The sequence below is a fragment of the Glossina fuscipes genome, unplaced genomic scaffold, assembly GCF_014805625.2.
Source record: "Glossina fuscipes isolate IAEA_lab_2018 unplaced genomic scaffold, Yale_Gfus_2 77529, whole genome shotgun sequence".
In the NCBI taxonomy this organism is placed as follows: Eukaryota; Metazoa; Arthropoda; class Insecta; order Diptera; family Glossinidae; genus Glossina; species Glossina fuscipes.
In genome coordinates, this window is record NW_024004532.1 from 1 (window position 1) to 14,916 (window position 14,916).

A 14,916-nucleotide genomic window follows, 5' to 3' on the forward strand; every position below is an offset into this window, starting at 1 on the left:
CTTCGGTGAAATTTAACGTCAATCAGCATTTTCAAAAAAAAAAAAAATACTGTATCTCTCTTTGCCATTAAGCCCCTAAAATCGTTAGGAAGCAATTACAGTTTATCAGTATAAATTACATCGTTATTATCATTTCGTGTATTACATTATAAGAAAGTTAATCTCAACGATGTTAATTCACCATGTGATGTAATAATAAAACAAGAAAAAAAAACGGTAATTAATGTTTTACAAATGTACATACACGAGCAAATGAGCTGATGTCTGAAAATCATCCGCAAAAATAATCATAAAACTAATAATATCATCACGCGTGGCAACGCTCTTGGGGAAGAAAGTTTTTGTTGTATACTGAAAAAAAAAGAAAAACAAGTAAGAAAATTAAATTTGGTCGGGACCGAATCTTTTATACCGTTCAACGTTTACCCCAAGAAAAGACAAGGGAAGTAAAAGAAATATATTCTCATGGTCTATAATATGGAACGGAGGCAGTTGATTTCTTTCATTTTGAAAATAAAAGTTTTTGTCGTAGCAGCAGGTGGGCATTGCAGGCGTGTCCTTTGAAAAGTTTAGGTCAATTCCGAATTCTTTTGCAAATTTTTAGGCAATGTATTTACACAAAGTTGCGCAAACGGACCGATGGACAGACGAACAGGCGGACATGTTCAGATACGTTCAAGGGTTGTTGTTGGCCAGGAATTTGTATATTTTGTGGTGTTTTTGAAGCTTGTTTCTGGGCGTGGTCCATTTTTTCCGTTTTTGTACATAGATGCTACAGCATCGCCCGTAGAATATTCGTTCAAATTTTTGTACATTTATTTGCCATAGTTTATGAGTAATAAGCAAAAAACTAATTTTTCATTGCCTTTGAAAAGAGAGGTGTTCTCAGCTTGCGCGGTGCGTGCCCTTTGACCGATTTGGACCATTTTTGATACCAACCTGCGTGCAATAACTTGCAATGTTGTTGCCAAATATGAACTCGATGGCTTCATTTGGACCGCTAGGAGAATGTTTAAACAGACATTACAAAGACGGACAGACGGACATGATCAAATCGATTCAGGATTTCACGCTATTACGAATATATATTCTTTGTGAGGTCTCTAAAACTTCCTTTTCATTTTGCTAAAATGAATATATTCCGCATTCTCCGGTGATGGATATAAAAAGAACTAAAAAGCCTGCAAATATCATAGATACAAAAAGAATTACAGGTTTATGTACAAAATTTTACTTGCCTTTAAGAATTGATTGCTTATATATTTATATAAACCACTTGGCTAACTTATGCTCTTCAAAAGATATGTGACACGGCCTTATATGTACAACCAATTTTCGCCTGACAGCCGATAATTAGCTTAATTAACTAGCTAAAAATAAAAAGAAAGTAAAAGAAGAAAAAAATTACAACCGTCTTAACATCATTTAATAACCAATAGATGTTAATAATCATAAATTTATTCCCTTACAAATATCGCCTAAGGCATTCGCAATGAACCTGAAAGCAGTTCTGTCATCCCATTTTATCTTCGAAAATTCGATCTTTTAGGTTGAACACAAATACACATGAACAAAGACATAAAATGGTATATTCCACGCCTTTCTAGACGTTACATAAATCCATTGAAACTTAATACATTGTTACCTTACCCTTAAAAGAGGATCAATGTGAAAAATAACGGCGCTTAAACGATGTTTTATTGTAAATAAAGTTTTCCATAATTGACAGTTGGGATTTTATACAAGCATAGGTGACGTTTTCAATAAACGTAACGTAATGACATATTCTTGTAGTGCAGCCTAAGCCCACGTAAAATCACATAGACTTGGTAGTGTCCATATAGTAATGATAATATATAAAAGACTTATATATAACACATAGGGACGGGTTTGTAATTTTAGACATTGGCTAATTAAAAACCAGAGCGCACAGGCAAACAAATTCGTGTTTGTTATTTACTCGGACACGGAAAAACATATGAAATATTTAGTGCGTTAAAATCCTTTGGCAAAATTTATTATGTTTTCCATGAGGTGTAAAATAAAGTAAACAAGTAAGAAAATTAATTACATTCTGTCGTCACCGCATCTTTTATACCCATCACCGTCATCGTAAACAAGGCTTGCAGGAAGAGAACTACATTTTCCTACTCTACGATAATAGATGGTCGCGGCTGATTTTTTCAATTTTTCTGATGGAAGTGAAAATTTATATGATAATCTTTACGCGTAATAAGCTAAAAACACGGAGAACAAGCGTTCACAGTTTTTATTGCATAGGCGTGTGGGCATGGTAGAGATATCCGAGTAAATTTTGGGTCATTTTCAAATTCTTTTGCCCATTTTCGCGAATGGGAGGATTTAAAAAATTGCCCCATCTGATCAAAATTTTTCACAATACTTTAAAATATCGAAACATGCTTCCTCAGCGATTTTTATGAGGAAATTTTTCAAACTTTAATCCCTTTTCTTTATACAACGACTATCCAAAATACAGCATTACCTAGGAAATGGTCGCAATAGTAGTTCAAACCCAACCGTTTATATTAGGTTTCATCCCTTTGCTTGGCTCGATGTAGCGATTTGCATTTCGAAAACTGCGGCCTTGCAGATTGAACAGACATGAGCAGACATCAGACGGACAGAGGGACAGATCACCTTATCACAACTATTTTCCATAACCGGCATAATAAAAGATGGAACTATTGTTAGTCCTTTTGAGTATTACATAAAGCCGTACAAACTTAATATATTATCCACTACAAGTGAGATAAGAAAAGGAAACAGCGAGGAGAACAGAGAAATTGCTAACAAAGAAGTGAATATATATTAGGTTATATTGAAAAGTCCGCGCGGTTTTGTCCGCAGTTTCGAGCATCTTTTTGTAGCCTGCTTTTCTCAAACGATTCTACACTGCCCTGTGATTAGTACCTTCGCTGACAGCTTGCGTATCGGACTTGCTTTACCAGTTGAAAAATTTCATCGACTTTTTCAGTGACTGCGAGGTGCATCTTTGACTTTGAAATTTCTGGAACGGGACCGAGCAAACCACGCCTGGGTCCTTCGTTCACTCACAGCATTCTCACCTTACACTTCACAAATTTTGTTTTTTTTTCTGTAGCGTTTTGACCTTTTTTTTAGTAAACAACATCACGTAGCGTATTTCGTCAAATATTTCATTCATTTTCAAATCAATATAAATTTTTACACGAGCAAAGAATTAGATAACTATCTTCGCAAAATATGTAAGTTGAAATATCATCTTTTAGACGCATGTTCGTTTGAGACAATCAGGGGAATGTTGCGCGATATATAACCATCAACACTATCCCACGGAGAATTTTCAATTCGACCTAATATTTACGATATAAACATAATAAGTTTAAAATTTTATATACCTATATATATATATATGTGCATGTAAATTATTTTCTTCTTTCTATTTTTCTTTCAATATTTGTTTATTATTTTCAGTTGCACAAGATTACTCATCATCGCGCTGCTGTAACTGGTGTGAAGGTAGTGACCACCTGTGATGTTTTTATATCATCGAGTCATGATAAAAGTATTTGCTTATGGTCATTGGATGATTACACGCTACTGAATAGTATGCAAATGAATAGCCCGGTATTACGTATCGACGTGTCATGGGATTCGGTGAGTTTAAGTTTTAAAAGTAAACACAAAACAAAAGCAATATTGTGCATAATTTAAACATTTCAAAACAAAAACAACGTATGAGAAAAATTTATTCGCTTTATAAAGAATCTTTCATAGTCAACGCTACAAGCCAATACATGAAAATTGTGAAATATTTTGGTAAAGTTCTTTAATAGAAATGTTTTTGTGATTTTTTCAACAACGAAAAGCAGACGAGCGAACCCAACCTTGCTAAATCGATTCAGACTTTTAGCATGAACAAACTATATATACTTTATGGCGTCTGAAAGACACATGAAAGATCAAGTCAAGCAAGCGTTACTTCATCCTTGGGCAGTGAATAAAAAAAAAAAATGTTACAAGACCTTTCGAGATCAATAACAAAAAAATTTCTTAATCAGTAATTACTCTTCATTATAGTTGTGTTAGAAAAACAATTATTATGGGTTTCAAATAAGCCATAATAAATGGGTACTTATATCCAATTTAAGAACTGCTTCATTTTTGTCATATCTTACACCACGTGCGGTACAAGCGTATATTAAGTCAACTTGTCTGTCCATCTTTCAATTCGTCCATCCGTCCTTCTTGTTTTCAAGCTACAGGCCGAAATTTTTCAGATGTTTTGATGAAATGCACTTGTGCACTTGACGTCTTTTGCTCCAAGGACGAACGCTATACAAAATGATTCGAACCGAACTACTTTTTCGACCAATGCCCATATAACATATCATTTTGAAAATGCGTTATGTGCCTGACTGTAAGTTGGTGTTGGACATTTAATGGTGGGACGTGATCCACTACATTGTTTTCACTTACTTTTAATTTGCTCTAATCTTTTAATGTTGTTTAATGGAGATTCTGAATCAGTTTTTAAACTTCATTAGTGTAAGCTTAAGTTTTTCAGCGCTGGTAGATGAGCAGACCACAGTGACACAAAAAATCACTTAAGAAGATAAATGATAAATGAATAGGCAAAATCTCGAAGACGAGTAACTGAAAATGCACAGACACGGACACTCGGAAATGCGGATTAAAGGGCAGAAAAAAGGATAGCTTTACGGTGAGAACGATAAGAGATGAGAATGATGAGAAAGGAAAGGGATGAATAAATGTGTCGATAGACAAGACAGATCGACCTGCAATTCATGTAGAGCGGCAAGCTGATTGTGTACAGAGTCTTTCTGCAAGGAGTGTCATTTTAAACTGCTTTCTATTTTGAGCAACGCAATAAGCCTTCTTATATATACAATAAAATCGAATCAAGTTAAATCCTCTCGAGTATTTAAGCACTCGGTTTTCAACCGACTAGCAGTAGTCTTTCCCACCATGGTTGCTATTTTCACTTTGAAGTGCAACGTGTCACCATAGTACCAAAACGTATAGGAAATATCCACTGAGTGACTGGTTAAATACCAAAAAAAAGAAAAGGGGGAAAACTTGGCCTTATCTAGCACTTGGATTTGGCTATGCCTCACATAACATATTAGGAAGATATTTCTTACTTTATTAGAGATAAATTTCTCTTATATATATATATATATATATATATATAATATATATGTATTCTTACTTCCTGGGCTCCAATGTAAGCATTGTTAAAATTGTAAGAACGGTAGTAGAAAACTAAAATTTTTCTCATCAGATTACAAAACGCGTACAAATGTCTCCCCAAAACTCGAAAGACTTTTGATATTGAAAATTTTAATATATTTTTAAGTTGTTCTTGTAAACCGTTTGTAATCTGTATAAGTAATAGTAGTGCAAGTATTTATCAGAGCAAGGAAATGGCCCGCACTCACCATCCACTGAGCCTGCCAGTAGTTTAATATGACCCGATGTTTGGCGTCTTCTTCTTGGAAATACAAAGATCTAAGATATCAGGGAATTCGGATTAGGACGTCCATGGTTGGATTTGTTTTACTTATTTGCAGATCAAGTTTTCCTATATTTGCCCTGATAATTTTAATTTTTTTCTTCTTCACTTGGTATTTATTTTCCCGCTTTTCTTTTCTTTTTTTTTTTAACAATTAATGCACATCATAATCTAACGTTTCTCTCAAACATAAACAAAGCCAGGGATTTGTATGAAAGGAAAAAAAAAAAACTGAAATTGTAAACAAAAGCTTTTAGAATTTTAACTGGGTTACAAAGCCAAGAGAAACAAGAAGAAGAACAAGAAGGAATAAAAACTGAATAAACATCACCTACATGGCACATAATCATACCCCTTACAAGTTTGTGTGTGTGCACATAAAGCATTTATGTAAACTTGTGCTTATGCGACAGAACATCCTTGACAAGAACAACAACAGCAAGGTTTTTGTCAACCTTCGTCATCATCATCATCATTCACAACGACAACACTACTACACTCACATCATTACCACCTAAAACTTTTAGTAAGGCATTATCGTTTTTTGTTCTTTTCGTACTTTTTTTTCTATTCCATCTTTCATTTTTCCCGTATATTATTAAAGTCTACAAACTCATAAAAAATATAAAATATAATTTAAATGTAAACTCGTGTAAATTTATATAGTTGAGTCTAAAGGATTTTGAAAAAGTAAGAAAGTTACACTCATCTCGAAAGGAATTATGAAAAAAATCGGAAAAAAACCCTACGGGTTGCGCAAAGTGTAATATACACACACCTTTTACACACAAAACAAATAACTTGTTTTACTAACTATTGTGAAGATAACTTGAGTTAAACTCTAAAGTTTTTAATCAAAGTACAATTCAAATGACAAGAGCATGTGCAGGGACTAAAGGGTTTTACTTTACTATAAATATGACAAGAAAACAGCTACTCAGCAGCTGAAATTCGCACCTGTGATGGTCTGTAGTCGTGGCAAATCTCATGGGCAGGTACCAGATTGTCTCATTTCGCGGTGTGAGAAACACACTCAGCCTAAGCCAACATGTAAAGAATTCGGACCCGAGAACGGGCGCGAACAATTAACGCAAAGTGACAAAGCAATCCCTGGCACCTGGAGTGCAGTAAATTATCAGATTTACAAATTGATCCTGTAAATCAACTTACCTCTTCATCTTGAACACGTCCGTCCCCTAAGTTTTTAGTTGTTGTGGTGTGAGGGCCTTGCAGCCAGCCTGACCCGACCAAAGACACAGCCCTCACGTGCTGTAACGAAACATTGAACTTGGCAGCATACTCAAGTAAAAAATTGCTCTTGTCTATTGATGTTTATAAGAACTGACTCTATTGCCAAGTTTCGGACAAAGAATTGCAAGAAAAGGTGTGCAAACGGAAACTAATCAAGTTGGGACACAGGTCGGGTTATCATCTTAAGTGTAGCCCGTTCAATATAATAGTTCACTGCGATCCCACGAGAGCACATCTTTCATTCCTTAGAAAAATTTTCAATTATAAATTATGATCACTTAAATTGATAGCGAAAACATTAGATATTACATTACATAAAAATTATATCGCTGTTTGAAGCGGCAGCAAAACTCTAAACGATAAAATATGAAAATGATGTGGCGAACTTTACTTAAATTCAACGCAACATCATTAGGTATGGAATGAAAAGAATTATTCCGCAATTTGCAGCAATTAAGGACGTTAACGTTGGTTATTCAAATAAAAAAAGGTGTAAATTTTAATTATTGAAATCGAAATATAAATAATAACTAACTCGGATTCGGCAGATGGAAAGAGACCTCAGCTATCTGGCAACTTGCTAAGAGATGCATTCAACAAACATTTCTTCACAACTTGATGATGACATAAAATGTTCGTTCTCACCTTAGACTTTCCTGTAATAAAGGAATCGACGTCGAGTAGACACAACTGAATCGATATATCATCGCATAGCATTTAAAGCTATTTCAACGTGTAAGCGTGCACCCGCAGTAGGATGCGTTTTTATATTAAATTCGCCATAGAACCGATATGTTTTCTTCCTAACGAAAAAAACTTTACCGATTCATCACAGCTATGGTTTGAAGGACAAAAGAAAAAGAAATCTAGTCAAAAACCCTGATTTTATTTTAAGAATGTTATGGCTTCCAAAAAAGCATCGAATCGATAATCTGTTAGTCTGTCTAACCATTGCCCAGCTATGGTCTACGCAATCTTTGAACCAGGCAGTTACAAGTAAACTGTGGAACTTTCTCTGTTAGGAGGCTAGAACCACATTGCATTGTGGTTACAATTCCTCCTTGATATTGTGGCCCCATATTGATAAGACACCTTTCGTGTTGCTAGGCGTGTCTGTGTTTACCAGAATTAATTTTACGCGACCTTACCATTACACCATTTTTACTTAACTAATGCAGTAGTAAGTCTATCGACGCCTGTTGTATCTAAGGAAGTGCAACCGTATAGTTTCACTAAAAGAGAAATAAAGGTCTATGAATCATGCGTACGTGCCATAGTTGAGCTAGCTAGATCGTGAGATGTGGGAGAGGTTCTACATTTTTGCACGCACTTCGCCCTTATCGAATATGCGGGCATACAAAACCCTAACCTACCGTAACGAGGATCCTATGTGCCCCTAGGAGCTTTCCGAACACCCTTTTCAATCTGCTTTCCTGTCACTATAAAAAAAAAAAACTTAGCACATTTGTAAGCACAAAAAGCTATAATCTAAAGTACTTTAAGTACGAAACCAATAATAAATACTAAGATCTTTCGTGTTTATAGGACATGTCAATACAAATACACTTTGAAAGCGGTGCAAACAAAAATGAAGTTAATTAGGTAATTGACATATACGAATCAAATTCAACATCTCCGTAATTTTTGGTTACCAGCTCCAATTTATTGGCGCATTCTTACCTTGACGGTGTCGCTTGTAATGCGAACCCATTGGTCGGCATCGTCTAAACAGTACACTTTTCTTTGCAACTAGTCGGCGTACATTTCTGCGCATACTTTGCGTGTTAAAAGCTTCATACAATGTTGGTCTCATTTATAGATTGCGAAATTTTTGCAGCGCCCTTTGTAAAGCCGAATTTTCATGACTAACGTTCTCTTTTCACATCTTTCTCGAGAAAAAAAAAATTTTTTTCACAATTTTTTCGGTTTTCATGAACCAATTTATTTGCGTTTTATTATTTTTTTCAAACTAATCTTTATTTTCTTTTTGCTACATATTTACATTTATTGGTCACTGATTGCTATCCGCTGATTTGTTTGCCAAAAGATTTTTAAAAATAATTGATTGCTTCTTCCAAAGAGGCGAAGCAATTTCTAATTTGGGCGTCAATAACAAAAAGCTTTATTTCAAGTGGAGTTCGTTTATGTTTCATTTTTATAATTACTTGTCTGCGACACAATTCTACTTCTTGATGTTTTGTCTGGTTAGGCTTTTGTTGCTTTGTGAGTACAAACAAATCACCGTTTTTTGTAATTGTTCCTGCTGTAATTAGCCATACTCATTCTATATATAATATAATATGTCTACAGGGAACACTTTGGTAGGGATGTGCTCTACTTAAACTAAATTCTTATTCGTTTTCTCAAGAAGCAATTCATTAACAACTTTTTTTTTCACACATTTTTAAGTTTTCTTGTTTTTCTTTTGATTCACTTTCATTATGCACACATACACATAGGTAATAAAAATAGCATTTCTTCAAGAAAAAAACATATGTTCTAAGTAGTTTTGGACCTATCATTTTTGTTAGCTACTACTTGAGTTTTTATAAATAAGTTTTTCAATTTTCTTTATAATTTTACTTTTCCAATTTTTTGTATTTGTGTTTGCTTTTTTTTTTTTATTATCAATCCTTTTCAATTTTTTTATTATAAAATATTTTCCTGTTGAAATTTATCATAATGCTTAATTGATACTTTACGGCATCCTTTTGTTTCTTGTTTAACCCGCAAAAATCCAACAATTTCTTTTTTTTCTCAATCGGCGTCTTCCTCCTCCCGTAACGAAAAATCAGATCAAACAAAAAATCGACAAAAATGGCATCAAAACATCTCCCGCCATTAAACTCTTGCTTGCGCCAGAACTTAACAATCCTGTTAATGCATGGTTGTATTCTTCTTAAAAAAACAAGAAATGAAACAAGATTGCTAAGCTAAAACCTCATGTTACAGAGCATCGAAACGTGTTCCTGTTCTCTTTAGTGACAAGAAGACATTATTTTGCATTCGTATATTTTCTCGTTGCGGAAACGATGAAATCTGCTAATTTCTGATGGTGATGGGAAATAGCAGGGATCCGATTGGGAAGATTCTTCGGCAAGGTATAATAAGAGACGAGCTTTATAAACTCGGCGTAGACGAAGAATTTGTGAGTGTCCCAAGGGTCTCCCGTTACCCATCAGATTACCAGAGAAATCTTATCTTGCACTGACATGGCACTTCGGGAAATATCTGGTGGTTACTGTGGTTACCTCGAAGTTTCCTGGACACGCTAAACAATCAGAGCTCAGATAAGCCTCGAAGCTAACCAGAGTTGCAACAAAGAAAGCTCATGCGCGTTCTTTCTTACTTTGGTATTTCAGGAATAGCAGCACCCCTTTCACGGATTGCCCTACTCTTTGAGTAGGATTCTCGCTTGATTATCGCCTATGCTATTAATCCTCCGTGCTATCAGGCGTAGGTACTCGCATTAAACCGGCAAGCAAAGGTGCTGATTAAACGAACTTTTAAGTCACACGTTTCCTATAACGCGTAAAAATATTAATGCCACCAGTCAAATGTCAAAAATTAGTATCGTTATTTGTAGACAATGAACCAATAAAAAATGTTAGATATATATAAAATTTTTAATTTTGGGCATTATATAATGGAGAATTTGATTAACTTGAATCTATTATCCCGAACAAGAAAAGACAACCATCTATTCCTTTTCATTCTAGGTATTTTTGCTCGCTCACTGTGACGATAATGGTTTGTATGTGCGTACATTGGCAACAGGCAAAGAATTGCATACCCTAAAGGGTCATAAGTCTAAAGTAAGTATTTTTTGTCCAACTGGACAACAAAATTTACAGCTACTTTCAAGTGCGTTTGCGTTCCAGGTGCGAACCCTACATATAGCACGAGATAGTCAACGCGCAGTAGTGGGTTGTGAAGATACAAGAGCTTTGATATATGATATGCACTCAGGTCGTCTGATACGTTCAATGCCGCCGAATCCTGGCCCTGTTACAGCACTGTATGCTATGGACAATGACGATTTCTTAATTACTGTGGGTGGGAATAAAATCACTTTCTATTCATTTCGCAATGAAGAGTTGTACGTTCATCCTTATTCGCATAATCAACGGAAAAAACGATCCGTTAAACGCAGCGCTCAAAGTCAAAGATCGCCCTCGACTACATTACCACCTATTATCTGCTTTGACGTTTCACGTGATTCGCAACTGGTGGCCATTGCTTCCGGCAAACATGTGCACATAATGCAGATCAACACTCCACAATACCAGACTACTTTAGATGGTCACAGCGCACCAGTAAGCAGTGTTTGCTTCGCTCCCAATGGTGAATTTTTAACGACCGGATCGGATGACCGTGCGGTGCACGTTTGGAGCATAGCCATGAGTTCAATTATTAACACTTTTCGTGGTCATGTGGCTCCAATATGTTGTGTTATTGTTTTAATGGATTCACGTCGTGTTTTGTCGTCCGATCGTGATGGTTATTTATATGTATGGATGGCTCAGGGTGGAAATCTTTTACAAACTATACAGGGGCCAGGTAAACGTCTGTCTGCCACAAATAACATGAAATTTGCCATTTCGACCAATTGCGACAACACTCTAAAGATTTGGTCTTTGACAAGAGAAGATGAAAAGTACTCGGTAGCACATTCCGATGAAATTACTTGTTTCACCATTACCGCTGATAGTTTATATATTATAACGGGTTCACGTGATATGTCTCTGAAGGTATGGCAGGCTACTGGAGGAAAATTAGCCCAAGTTTTAGTAGGCCACACCGATGCTGTGACTTGTGCATCGGTATCGATAACCAACAAAACTCAAGTAATATCGGGATCGAAAGATACTAATTTAATTCTGTGGGATTTACATACCGGGGACGAAATTCACACATTGGCAGGTCACTTAGGAGCAATTATTGGTGTAAAAGTTTCAGCTGATGGCACGACAGCGGTATCAGGCAGTGATGATAAGACTTTGATAGTTTGGGAAACCAAAAGAGGTCTAGCTCTTACTTCCCTGCAGTTGCATGTACCCTTTTCCCGTTTTGACATTAGCATGGATTGTTCACGCATTTTGGTGCAACTTGTCGACAGTTTTAATTTGCCAGTAATATGTTTGCACAATACTCCAGCTCAATATATAAAATTGCCCACCTATTCGGCCCCAGCTAGAGATGTAGAAGGTATGAAGAGAGTTTAAGCACTATAGAGAAGTTTATATTTTACTTTATCAACCTTCTCGCCTTTTAAGATCTACGTCCTCAAGGTCCTAAACGTCAAATGAAACGTTTGCTCAAGAAGGAAGTGTCACTAGATACATACACTTGGCAGAAGAAGTACGGTCATCTTACATCTTCGGTGATGATGGCTCAAGTAGATGAGCGTTTGAAACGACGCTTCTCTGTATCAGCCAGTATGGAGGAGATTTCCAAAATAGCCGAGATGAAAACTATAACTTCACAAACTAATTTGGGTCCCGAACAAGCTGCTCTGGCTCAGTCGCAGCACTTTGATCAATTGGAGGCATTATGGAATAAACGTTCCCCGCCACGTCGGCGACATAATGCGGTAAGTAGTTGGTGGACTCTTAAAGTTCTACGATCTTTTAGAGTAAAAGCTTTGCGAGCTACTATTTCAAGAGCGTACAAGGAATTTTAGAGAACCTTTATTAGAAATTGCTTGCGTATTAATTTAGCGAATTTTCGTTTACAATTGACAAAGCTTTCACTTTTAAGTTCCAAATTAAATAAGTAAAACTGCTTTTAAAATTAGTATGAGTAGTCGAAAAGCTTCAAAAACAATTTTATTCTTTTTTTTTTTTGCTTTTTATTTAAAAATGACGAAAAACAAAACATTTGCATTTTCAATCACAACACCACCATCACCACCACAACCAAATTAACAGGGTCTTTCACGTCAAACTTCCTTAGTTGAGGATCGTTTGGAGTCTTCGGACGACGATGAGTATCATGATGAGCGTACAGGTATGTTATCAGCATCCTATGATAATATCTATAAATTAGCACAAATTACTTCTGGCGGCATGACATCGCCATCAAAACATCATACATTTATGCACGCAAGGAGTAGTTGTAATTGTCAAACTTACGCATGCACTGATACACATTACAATAGTAGAGACGCTACAAGATCGAAAACTGTCCCTTACAATAATACCCTTACACAAAATCCCACAACACGCGCGCGGTCAGTCTGCAGGCAGTGTCAACAACCCGATCTGGTCAGAGATTTATGTGGTCAGAGTGATCCATTAAGTGATAATCGAAGGCAGCGTTTGCGCAGTTTTTTTCGTTGGCGCAGTTTAAATACGCGAAACGTTCGAAACGATCACTCCCACAGTTTACAACCCCACGTGTTAGCTCAGATGCACTGTGAAAATGCCGCCAAAACTCAAAAGAATAAGCTGACCAAAGCTCAGCCTATGCCCATAATAAATGTGGAAAATTTTGATTATCTGGCTGTACAAAAAATCCGTACTCAACTATTATTACATCCGCAAAATACTCAGGCCGTTGGTAATATATCTCAAGTCGAAGAACCAACAGCTCTAGATCAACAATCGTGGCTACATAAATGGCCTTTCAAAAAATTTATTCGTCCCGAACATTTGCCAGAGCTTAAGTATACCGATAATGCGGAGAGAGACAAAACTGGATTTTTTTCTAGAAAATCGCAATCGAAGAACACAAACAACTTATTAGCTAACACGAAATGTATTGCTCAGTAAATAATGCAAACCAGAACAACACCACCTTAACCTTAACTGCTTACTTCACCTTACACTTTTTACACTTGTTGAAAGTATTCTCGCCATTATGTCGTTAAGCATGAGTGTTTTTATTGTTATATCCTTTTTTCTGGATTTAATTTTTTGTAGTTATTGTATTTATACAAATATACCAGAAAATTGAATGTTAGACTGTTAGTGTTTGTATTGAGCTGGAATCGAAAAATAGGTAAGTTGCTCGCACTTAATGATTGTAAAGTATTCGGACATAATACCCGAAAATTATTTTGGAAATGTCTCATCTCTTTCAAGCGAATAGTTATCTAGCGTTAGCGTTAACAAATTTAGTAAGCATATCACTAGATAGAACTTTTGGTTAGAAGAAAGGGACCACAAACTGGGAAAAGAGCAAAGCCTTCTGCTCGACCTTAGATAGTGGGAAGAATTAACATTTCAGTTAGCATAACAATTACTATGCTTAAAAAAAGTCATTACATAAATTTCTGAGAGATAGCACTTCTTTCTTTCTATAAGCATTTAGCAAGTTGCGACTTCCTCAAGCAAATGTACTATCTTTAACAGCTGCGGATGAATAAGTTATCCCACCTGCATAATTTTCGAAAATTTCGGATAAATCTACTTTTATGCCGGAAAAGAAGCCAAATTTTCTCCGCTGTTCATACCGGACACTTCCTTCTGCTGGTTGCCATATGCTTCAATGTAAGTGTTTCACTCCTTACGATGACATTCAAAAAGTGGATGCTTGCACAGGTAAACTCGATAGTGGGCATAAGACAAGGTGTAGGCATGCTTTGAGAAAAATAGGCTACCCTTGCTTTGAAAAAACACTTTTCTTTTCCATAAAAACAACCCTTTTATGAATATTTTTTATGTCGAATGCGTTCACAGTACAAATATGAAGCATTAATCTTACTTTAGGTAAGGGTGTGAAGATAAATTCGAATTTAACTAGTAAAGACACCTACCATTTCTATTAACATACCTCTGTTAACGACTTAACAGAGCTCATGTTAAATAATTACAATTGAGATATGGTTGGTTTGAAAGCCTAATCCGTCCATATTAACAAAAAGAAAATATTTTTGTGGACATTTCATGAATCCATATAAAACTACCTTTCAAACAAACTAAAAAAATTCAAATTCTGCTTATGGAAACTATTTTTAACGGTATTTGAAATTCAGTATGTTAGCGAAACCTGCATATGAAAAAACACCCAAATTTGACACTCTAGTGCGGCCAAACTAGAAAATGTCGCCTATATTCACCTATACCACGTGAATCTATGTGAAAATACCTATCGATTAAGCAAAAAAAATTCACACTTTGCTTTCA

General features: G+C 35.8%; 1 protein-coding gene across 1 annotated transcript; it reads left to right on the forward strand.

Annotated features, from left to right (window-relative positions):
• The first annotated feature begins 2,510 nt into the window (after nt 1–2,510).
• Nucleotides 2,511–13,591, forward strand: LOC119643980. The gene is made up of 6 exons (XM_038043493.1): nt 2,511–2,522; nt 3,475–3,657; nt 10,507–10,602; nt 10,669–11,995; nt 12,064–12,380; nt 12,718–13,591. The coding sequence occupies exons 1-6, from the start codon at nt 2,511–2,513 to the stop codon at nt 13,558–13,560; spliced, it is 2,778 nt and encodes a 925-aa protein (XP_037899421.1). The 3' UTR covers nt 13,561–13,591.
• Nucleotides 13,592–14,916: the final 1,325 nt, after the last annotated feature.

What these genes read in the sequence shown, in the direction of transcription:
- LOC119643980 (XM_038043493.1), top strand. An exon ending in TCGACGTGTCATGGGATTCG is followed by an intron (nt 3,658 to 10,506) that starts GTGAGTTTAAGT and finishes TTTTCATTCTAG; the next exon opens with GTATTTTTGCTCGCTCACTG. An exon ending in CCCAGCTAGAGATGTAGAAG is followed by an intron (nt 11,996 to 12,063) that starts GTATGAAGAGAG and finishes TCGCCTTTTAAG; the next exon opens with ATCTACGTCCTCAAGGTCCT.